This window comes from Calidris pugnax, unplaced genomic scaffold (genome assembly GCF_001431845.1).
Source record: "Calidris pugnax isolate Ruff unplaced genomic scaffold, ASM143184v1 scaffold102, whole genome shotgun sequence".
Taxonomy (NCBI): Eukaryota; Metazoa; Chordata; class Aves; order Charadriiformes; family Scolopacidae; genus Calidris; species Calidris pugnax.
Window position 1 is genome coordinate 5,350,161 of NW_015090846.1, and position 10,328 is coordinate 5,360,488.

The following is a 10,328-nucleotide window of genomic DNA, read 5'->3' on the forward strand; positions in this document are numbered from 1 at the left end:
CTATTAGATTGGGATAATCCAGGCTTGGTTTATCTGTGGGACTGTCTCTGAGGATTAGTGAAGCCCAATGTTATGGGCCAGATAAAGTGAACTGATTCGAAGGGCTCTTCTGTCTGGAGATGCTCTGGAAAATGACAGCTAATTTTCATTAACCATATTTGAGTGTGATGTCTTGTAATTTCCTTGAGCCCTGTTGGGATACAGTGCTTGGAGGAGACCCAGGAGCCACGATGGAGTTCTTCTTACCCAGCTCCCTTCTGTGGGACTGGGCAGAATGGACATCAGCTTGGTGCAAGTGTGGCAGAATGTCTGTGGAGCATGGCTGGTTTGTTGGGTGGTAGTGAATTGAGTGTTCTGAGTATTCTACAATTGGAGGGTTGTCTGGGAATTTGAATTTTCTTAACTGAGAATTTCCAGTAACGTCCCATTTTAACGCCGGCTGCAACAGCAATGCCCAGAACATGCTCCAGTCAGATCTGTGGCCTTCATTTGTATTTCAGTGCACCAGGTCTGTTATGAAAGAAGCATAAAGTCCTTGTCTGTGTTGTTTTGTCCCCGTAACAACCTCTGTATGTTGATTGCCTGTGGTGTTTGGAAATGTCTGGGAGAGGACAGCAGGCTGGTGGATGATGTAGGCCAAAGCTCTATAAGTAGCACCTTCTCTGCAGCATCTGGGAGGACAGCATGGAAGCCTGGTTTCTCTTGCTCTCGTGTCAGTGATGGGACACGGTGTAGTGAGCATGGGGTTTCTTGCTGGCAGCTCTTGGACTTTTGGTGGTTTTCTGAGGAGAAGGGTGCAGGGAGGCAGTGCTGGGGAGGGGGGGGTGTGCCCGGCAGCCCCGCTCCGGGAGGGAGTCCCAGTCCCCAGCAGTGAGACCCCGTTTCTAAATCTCTTCCGCAGGTGTGGAATGTGCTGTTAACATCAATGAGTGTGAGGAGGGTCCCTGCAAGAATGGAGCTGTCTGTGAGGATGGCATTGCTGACTATACCTGCCACTGTGCCCCTAGCCAGGATGGCATTGTATGGGGAGGGAAGAACTGCTCGGTCAAGCTCACTGGGTGCCAGACGCACGACTGCCAAAATGAGGCCTTGTGCATCCCAACCTACCAAGCTGAGAGCCACGGCCACCTGTGCCAGTGCCAGCCTGGTTTCTATGATGCCACATGCTCAACACCAACAACGTTTTCCTTTGCTTCCAGAGGGTATCTCCTCGTTGAGCTGCCCGTGAACAATCAGAGCAGGAGGGACGTAGCAGGAGATGACCTTGCCAGCGTGTCCCTCCGCTTCAGAACCACCTTGCCCAGCGCCATCCTTTTTTACCGAGGCCATGAAGCTGAGTACTTGTTCCTGGAGCTCTTTGGTGGTGTTCTGCTGGCAGGACTGAAGAGGGAGGATGTTGGGTACCTGATGCTGCTGGAGGGGCTTAGAGTTGATGATGGCCAGTGGCATAAAGTTGAAGTTGTTCTGCACAGCACTCTGCAGCTGAAGCTCTGGCATGACTCCTGTGATGCAGGTGTCTGCCTGAAGAGCTCTTCTGTCCCACAGGGCCCTGCTTCCATCCCACCTGCCTTCCTCAACATGTACATTGGAGGTGCTGGGGATCCAATGGCCAACAACACACAGAGCCAGCAAGGCTTTGTCGGCTGTCTGGAGGACGTTCAGGTAGATGCTGAACCTCTGCTGCCGGTGGATCTGCCCATGGATGAGTCCTCCCCGGTGAAGAGGGGCTGTGACCGGACAGAGTGGTGCCTCTCCCAGCCCTGCTCTCATGGAGGGCTCTGTGTGGACCTTTGGGCAACCTTCAGGTGTGACTGCTCCAGGCCTTACGGAGGCCCAGCTTGCTCATATGGTAAGTGCCATGTGATTTACATCTGCCAGCTCCTCTGTCGGTTGGTGCTTCAAAGACAGTAAATCAGCATTGCTGCCAGCTTTGGAAGTAGTATTTTCTATCGACCAGTGAGAAAACTAAAGCAAAACCCTCAGTAAATAAAATTCTCATTGATCCCTTTTCTGTCACTTGCTCCTGCAGGAGCGATTGTCAGTTTTGTGGTGCAGATGTTCTGCCTTGTTGAACCAGAGAGTCTGCCTTCATCTTTGTATCAGCTCCATGTGAATGCAGAAGTTGTTTCACTGTGAAAAGCTGATCTTGGGCTTGTGAGCTGAGGATGAGTAGGAATGTATAGCTTTACAGATAAAACACGTGTTAAAGGAAGTGCTCAGACTATTTTGAGTTAAAACTGTATCTGCTTGTGGTTTTTTGTTCCTGCAAGGCTTCTATTAATATTGTTGCAGTCTTTTTGTTTCATTCCTAAGCCCTAAACCTCACAAGTACAAAGTTGCTCTGCTGTTACCAGATTTATGAATTTTAAAAGCAACTTTGTAGCTTAAAAGTCCTTGAGTATCTCTGCTAGGTGGCAAGGACTCTGCTAGATCCCTATTTCCCTCCTCCGGGACTTGGGTGCTTGAATTCATGCCCTCCAGAGAAAGCTGGGACATATTCATTTAGCTCTTAATTTGACAGACCTGTGTGGAGAGAGAGTGTAATTACCATGGTGTGTGTTGAAACTGTTGGGAAGAAAGATCTTGCCCCAGTGATAAGGAGTTGCAGCTGTGATACCCCTGTGCCAGCTGCATTCCTCTTTCATGGAGCTGATGTGTGTTTCTTTTCTCTTCCAGAGCGCCCAGCAGCGACATTTGGCCTGGAGAATTCCACCAGCTTTGCCTCCCTCACCCTTCCTGATAGCCTTGGTGCAAACTTCAACGTCTCCTTTTTCATTCGTAGTCGGAAACCAAATGGTTTGCTCTTGCAAATTGGCAACGAAACTGACCCCTGCCTCACCATATACCTGAAGAATGGCAAGCTGAGGGTAGAGACGGCACCTACAGATACTGTGACATTTCCAGAAAATTTAGTTGATGGGAGAAGACATTTGGTAGCTCTGTCTTTCCAAGGAGGAATGGTTGGTGCTCACCAATCAGACACCTATGTGAAGCTGGGACAGCTCGTAGCAAGACCTCTTTTAGCTGGTTATGGAGTGTATATTGGTGGACACCCTAACCCAGGCAGCACTGACATGTGGGGAGGGTATTTTAAAGGCTGTTTGCAAGACATCCAACTGAACAGCCACCAAATACAGTTTTTTCAGGTTGAGAACTACAGTCTGCCACAGGAACCCAACAGGACTCAAAATGATAACCTTGTGAATGGTTGCATCTCTGATAACACCTGCAAGGTACGATGGCTCTCGTTTGTCTCTCCATCTGTGCAGTTGTTTATTACAGATCTGTGGTTACAGAATACTTTGACTGTTGCAGATGTCAGGAAGATGAGAAGTTTTTTAGGTACTGAAGGACACATGGTCCCACATGGTCCTACTTCACTCAATATATTACATACCATTTAAGCACCAAGTTTTCCCCAGTTCCCTTGTAGTTTTTGTAGTTAGTAGAACTTGGGCAGTCCTGCTGTTGTGCTCCCCTCTCTGTTTTGCTGAGCCCACACACACATTCCAGACTCCCCCGCTGACCAGTAACCTCTCCAGCTCCTCCCTCGTCCTGCTTCCATTGCACAACAATGGAATTCCCCCAGGAATTCATCACCTCAGCAGCTACAGTTCAAGGAACTGTCTCCATGTGCCCTTAAATCAGAAGCTGTGTCTCCCTTAGGCCTTACACCCTAATTTTGCCCTTCTTGTTCATGGTGCCATAAAGTATTGTCACACCTCTGGTGTTGGGCGTGTCCTTCCAGTGACAGAACTTTGTGAGGTTTTTCAGGAGCATTGTACCTTGTTTCATCTGGTTTTCACCTTTGCTTTTGTGCTTTCTTCTTTTCTGAATTGGTGGAGCTCTGCCTAGGGAGGTTCTGTTGAGCAGCAGCACCCACGGGGAGAGGCAGGGCCTCAGGAATTCCTTGTGCTTCACTGCTGATGAGTCACTACTTTAACTCCCCTTTCCTGATTGAAGGGCTGCTTGCACTAATCTTTGTTGTCACATTTCCTTCCACCAAGTTCTTTTAGGTCCAAAGGTGAATTGCGCTGTTCCTAAATGCCACTACTTTGTTTTCCAGTCTGAACCGTGTCAGAATGGTGGCAGTTGCATTGTCACTTGGAATGATTTCCATTGCAGCTGTCCAGCAAACTTCACCGGGAGATTCTGTGAAGAGAGAGTCTGGTGTGAAAGTGACCCATGTCCTGAAGCAACCACCTGTGTAGATGTTGTAGCAGGATACATGTGTGAGTACCGCTCTCCTGCTTGTGTGTTGGTAGAAGTCTGTAATGTTCACTGTCTATAATCATTGTTCCTAGTTTGTTCTGTTGCAATAAATATAACCACCTGCTGCAAAAAGGAAATGGAATGATGCCCAGGCAGGATGCACTTTATGGATTTACCACCAAGTTGTGACAGAGCAAAGACAGTACTCAAAGAGGTTTTCTTCTGTCACTTTGACTTGATCAGGGAGGAACCGATCCACTTTTGTGGAGTCATTGCTGACCTTATTATCAGTGCAAGGACCATCCTGCTCTGTAGTGTTCAGCCATTTCTAGAGTCCCAGTTATTCCACCAAATAGGACCCAATTAAGCATTGCAAACGTGTCTCGGTTTTCTCCTTAGACAGAACCATGGAGAATGAAGAAAGCCAGTTAGTTAATGATGCCCTGATGTGGAGGGAGTGTTGTCGAGTGACCAGAAAGTGCCCTGAACTCCAGATGTTGGGGTGTTCCCAGCTCTGGCACTGGCTGCCTCAGCAGCTTTGGATGTATAACTTTCCCGACTTATGGTCTAGTTTTTCTATCAGTAAAAGGGCAATAGTTGTATTTTTGTGCATGCTGTGGGAATGATGAGTAAAAATTGCTACAGAAGAGCTGGATATTATTATTAGAGGTGCAGTTGTAAACAGGAAGAGCTTTAAGGCTGCCAGAAGCTAGGCCTGTAATCCTGCTCACACTAAGCTTACGTGATTCTTAAGGGAGAGAACCTGCCAGGAGTTTGCCATTGGTCTGTCTCTGACATGACACCAACCATCTTTCAAATCTCTTACACTCTACCCCTTTATTTATAGGTCTGGCTAACGCCACGTTTAATAGTTACGCTGCCGTTGAATTTACCACCAACTCATCAGTGACCAGAACTCTGAGCAGCCTCCACGTAGATTTCAGAACCAGGGATGAAGATGCTGTTTTGCTCCGGGCTGTGGAAGAAGTGGATTCCCTCCAGGTAGCCATCAAGAACTCCTCCCTGCTTGTTGACATCAGGAGTGGGAATAGCATCGAAGGGGTCAGGTTCCTGAGCCAGAAGAGCGTCACGGATGGTGCCTGGCACACCCTCTCCGTGTCCATGGAGGAGCCATCTGCGCTCTCCTCCCGGTGGCTGGTTCGTCTGGACGGGTCAGTGAACTTGACTCTGCAGGGAAATGCTGGCAACTTGGACTTCCTAAAGAACAACGCGCTGATTGTTGTGGCTGAAAACTTCACGGGCTGCCTCGGGCAGGTGAAGATCGGGGGGATCTACCTGCCCTTCACTGCCCACCCCTCCTACCCGCAGCCAGAGCAGTTCCAGCGTGCGGGCAGCGGGGACATCCCGCTGGGCTGCGCCGGGGCCGACGTCTGCGCCTCCAGCCCCTGCCTCAACGCCGGCACCTGCCAGGACCTGTTCAACTCCTTCCGCTGCGCCTGCGGCCCTGGCTGGGGGGGGCTGCTCTGCGAGGCCAACCTCGACGAGTGCCAGTCCAGCCCCTGTGTTCACGGGGACTGCGTGGATGGGGTGGCAGATTTTCAGTGCGAATGCTTCCGGGGGTTCATTGGGAAGAGATGTGACATCAACGTCGATGACTGTGTGCGGCACCAGTGCCTGAACGGAGCCACCTGCGTGGATGAGGTCTATGGCTACTCCTGCAAGTGCCCTCCTCAGTATTCGGGACCTCGCTGCGAGTAAGTACCTGGGTTAGTTTGATGCAGGGGTCAAAGGAGCCCCCAGATAAATTGGCCTTTTTCTTTGGGACACTTTGAGAAAATTTTTCATTGCAACTGTCTGGTAGGTAAAGCACGCAAATTCTGCTGTGAATTGGAAGGTGCTGTCCAGGTCCAAATCTGATTTCTGAGACCATTCCCTTCTCCAGTTGTGTCAAACTCCTTCCTAGAACTAAATACCAATTACTCTGCTTATGACCTTTGCCAGCCCCATCTCCACTGACTCTGAGCACACTTTTACCTTCCCCCAAACCGATTGCTTCAAAGGCCCTCTCTTGCTTTTCCCAGATGGCCCTTCCCCCCCGAGCAATGTGGGAAGAACTTCACCTGTCTGAATGGTGGGAAGTGCATCAGCGAGAGCTGGGGAGCCAACTGTTCCTGCAAGCCAGGCTTCACGGGAAGGAAGTAAGTGCTGTTTGTGGTGCCTGCGAGGGAGGTGGGGCTCTGATTCTCACATCATGGGGTAACTGAGCAGGTTCAACTGCTCCATCCCCTTATATCTCCTTTTGCCATTCAAACAACTGCCCCAAAACTGAAATGAGCTGTTATTTTCAGAAGAGGTGGGTTTGATATGATCCTGTTGACAATACCAATTTTTGCAGCACAAACTGCTTCCAAATAGATCTTGTGCCTCATGAGAATTCATGAATTGTGCCAGAGACCCCCACTGGCTCAGTTGCACAAAAATGGCAAAAGGAGGATTGGTACAAATGGGTAAAACTTTCATGTTGTTGGACCCTGGAGAAAGCACCTGAAAAAGATGCAACAGGAACTTTTCAAATAAATGAGGCTTTTTGAGACTGTATGATCTTTGTTTTATGGCACAAGAACATACGTGAGAAATTTCATTTAATTCTAATACACTTTTTCTTTCCAGTTGTCAAATTAACATAAATGAGTGTGACCCAAACCCTTGCCAGAACGGAGGGACGTGTCAGGACTCTGAGAACAGATACGAGTGTGTGTGCAGCGCCAGCTACACGGGAGAGCGCTGCGACGTTAACGTAAGAACTTCCCTTTGCTCCTGGGAGCTCCTCTCTATTTTTCCATCCTGTGCACTGTGAGGAGCAACAGAATAGGCTTAGCAGAGTCCTTGGGCACCGGGGTATTAGCAAGGCTGCCCACGCATTGTCACTGCGTGTGTCCTGGTAAGCACAGTCAGCAAATCAGCTGGGACCAAAGAAACCTGAACTGGGGAATTATTTTTTCTTTGCAGTGCTGCTGCACGTTAGTCTCCAGCACAAAAACAACTGCAGGAAATAGTTTTCAGTATCTGTATGGGCTGCCATATGGTTTTTCAGGGCTGTCTCTGCAACTTTCCTTAGCTTTTACAGCTCCTTGGACAGTGACCAAACTACTGCAGTTGGACCTGTAGAAAGGAGATACTGCTTATAGCTCCCCCCCAGTTTCCTGGAGAATGGGATTTCAGTGGGCATTTTATCTTGGAGGAGTTACCAAGCACCTCCCCTCGCCACAGATCTGGGTAGAACTGGATGGGTTTGGAGAAGGCAAGTCAGATGAAGTCAGGCTAAAAGTGATTCACTCACACACAAACCAACAGCATCCGCCACCTGCTGCGGCTGCTCCCGAGGCCGGGGCTGGCACAGGGGCAGGCTCAGGGGCAGGCTCAGGGACACTCTGCCTCTTCAGAGTATGCAAAGCGTTGTGTGGAACTGTGTGGAACGTGTTAAATCATACACTTGCTTTTCCTCTGTCAAGCTGTTGCATGGAGAGGCAGCTTCTCTGGTAACCTGGGAATGTACTAACCCCCACTGCACGGGGAGGGCTGTGTGTGGGGGGGCTGCTGCTGTTGCTGTTACTAAGGGCTCTGTAGTGCATGTGCCACCTGGTCACTGACATTTCCAGTTTGCATGGACTCCTTCAGGCGTCTCTGTCTCCTCTGTTTCAGGACATGTCTGGTAGATTCCTTGTATCCATCTTCATCATCCTCATTACTTTTTGCAGAACTGTCTGTCTTTTCCTTCTTCAAAGGCCAGTGCCTGCGGCGGGGGCAGGGAGGGGGGCAGGCTGTGGCTGTCTCTGTGTCTGCTATTAACCATCGCTGGAGAAGCCAAGGGCTGCTGCCTGTGCTCTCCTGCTCCTTCTCCCTCCCATGAACAGCACCAGTTCAGTGCATGCAGGAGGGTGGGCTCCTAAACCCCCCCGTAGTGGTTGTACTGTCTGACTAACCCGCTGCTGTGCAGAGCTACAACTAACCCAGCGCATCGCTCCAGCCCTGGCAGGCTCAGAGTCAGCTCCACCCTCGGCCGTCTGAGAATGGCACAAGGACTCCCAGGTACCCCAGGAATGTTCCTTCTGTGCTGTCACTTTGTGACATTGGCACAGGCTGGACCACATCCAAAAGCTGTGAACAATCAACCTTGAATTCTTTGGTTTTCATCTGTGAGGTGGCAGGTAGTATCTTTAGCAGTAAGAAATATTTCTTACTGTTAGGATTATTGTAATTTTAAATCTTTCTTTAATGACAAAAATTCCACAATTTAAAAAATTCTTTATTGTGTTCCACACCAGAATCTAAAGAATACTCATTTGGCTACATTTCTTGCTGCAGTACTTGGGCCTTATGTCATCTCCATCTCCCATCCATGTACTGACCATTTAACATCCTCCCCTTCCTGCTGCAAGGTGTCTTCTAGTCTGTTCCACAGCATTTTTATATGGCAGGGACTTTAAAGTATGTGTCTTTGTAATTTAAGGTTTTGAGTTATGAATTCAATGGATCTAGTACTCGCCATTCCCTATTTAAATAATTGAAAATCTTTTGCTCTCGGATGTGATATTATCTGGCCAGTTTTACCTCATCTGCCACTCTCTGAGGTGTTGCTCAGACTCGTCATTGCCGCTGTTCTAACACACAGCAGCGCGGTATCTTCGTCAGCACGTGGTGTGCACGAGACAGCTTTTTTGGTAGCAATTTTACGGCTCCAGGATTGGTCCCATAAACTGTCTCCATTGAGCTCTGCTGCCTCTGTGCCTGTAGCTGCCCAGGCAGGAAATCTCTCTGTTCTCCCTGTGGTAATTCTGTCCACGGGCCCTGCCTGAATTGTTGTACCGGTATCAGCTGCGCCATCAGTAAATCTCTGTTCCTGACTCTGCCCTGTTGAGATCAGCTTTGCCAAAGTGGCCAGTTAAAGAGTGTCACTGAGGAGTGGCACTAGTTTTAAATTGGAAGGAAGAATGCAGAACATGTTAACGTCTTTGTATTAGAAATAGTCACTTTTTAGTCCATGGGTTTGCTGAGAGAGTAAAGAGTGACCGTGAGCATTCTCTGTGCAGGTGCCCTCACGCTCTGCACTTGCTCCTCACTTGTCCTTTGCTGTTCAAGTACAGATCTGCTGTTTTTTTTCTTTTTTTTTTTTTTTAAAGAATACCCCTCTAATCTCACCATTTGGGATTCTTCGACTTAAGTTATTGTAACCACTGGAGTTTCATTGTCTCTCCATTAATTTCTTTTACAGAAGGGGACTCCAGGTGCTCTCTTCCCCTCCCCACTAATTGAAGTAGCTGTCCCTGTAGCCTGTGGCTCTTTGCTGCTCCTCAGTATCGGGCTCATATTCATGATTCTCACTGCAAGGAAGAGGCGTCAATCAGAGGGAACCTACAGCCCGAGTCAGCAAGAAGTGGCAGGAGCTCGGTTGGAGATGGACAGTGTCCTAAAGGTGCCACCTGAAGAGCGGTTAATATAGGCACTGTCCTGGCAAGGAGATGCACCCACAAGGTCTGCTTTGACCTTGGGCTGGTCCCAGCGCTCGCGCAGCAGCTCCTCTCCCAGTTCCCTTAAGGGCCGCGATGAAGACCTGGACTTAGCAGTGAAGGCCGAGCGCGGGGCGGGAGCTGCTCCGGCCGGGCCAGGGAATGGCAGCCACTGCACACACTGGCTCAAAGGGAGCCCCCTCCTCCCGCCCCACGGACTGCCCCACGGGACCTGCTCTCACCTTCCTCTGGCTCCTTTCAGGCAGCAATGGCATAGTTAAATCTGCTTTAAAAGGCAGGGTTAAATTAGGCACTAATTTACAGATTGAGATCTATACATGTAAGGAGTGTTGTATAGAGGGTATTTATGATGGGTTTGTATATACTGGTCTGTGTTTGCCAACAGCTGAATCGCGTTCAAAGCTTTCTCAGCTCAGGTGTGCGAGGTTTTCACAAGCAGAGCCTTCAACAGCAACAGCAGCTGCAGCTCCCGCCCGGCGACAGCCACAGCCTGACAGGGAGTGGGGGGGAATCTCTGAAGCCATTGCAGGAAGCAGTGGTTTGTGACGTGCTCCCCGTTAGACATTCCCCGGGTACCGCACAGGGAAGGGGCAGGCGGGGGGGGGTTGGAGGGGCCGCGCTGGGGGG

At 49.5% G+C, this 10,328-nt stretch overlaps 1 protein-coding gene across 8 annotated transcripts in view; it reads left to right on the forward strand.

Annotated features, from left to right (window-relative positions):
* The window catches only part of CRB2 (crumbs family member 2), a 62,823-nt gene extending 52,529 nt beyond the window's left edge, over window positions 1-10,294 (forward strand). For all 8 annotated transcript variants that reach the window (XM_014942816.1, XM_014942819.1, XM_014942820.1 and 5 more), the window contains 7 exons: window positions 902-1,849; window positions 2,677-3,233; window positions 4,067-4,232; window positions 5,060-5,927; window positions 6,255-6,371; window positions 6,844-6,970; window positions 9,446-10,294. In XM_014942816.1, coding sequence (XP_014798302.1) covers window positions 902-1,849; window positions 2,677-3,233; window positions 4,067-4,232; window positions 5,060-5,927; window positions 6,255-6,371; window positions 6,844-6,970; window positions 9,446-9,673 — 3,011 coding nt within the window. In that variant the 3' untranslated portion in view covers window positions 9,674-10,294. The remainder of the gene's footprint in view (window positions 1-901; window positions 1,850-2,676; window positions 3,234-4,066; window positions 4,233-5,059; window positions 5,928-6,254; window positions 6,372-6,843; window positions 6,971-9,445) is intronic.
* The last annotated feature ends 34 nt before the right edge of the window (window positions 10,295-10,328 follow it).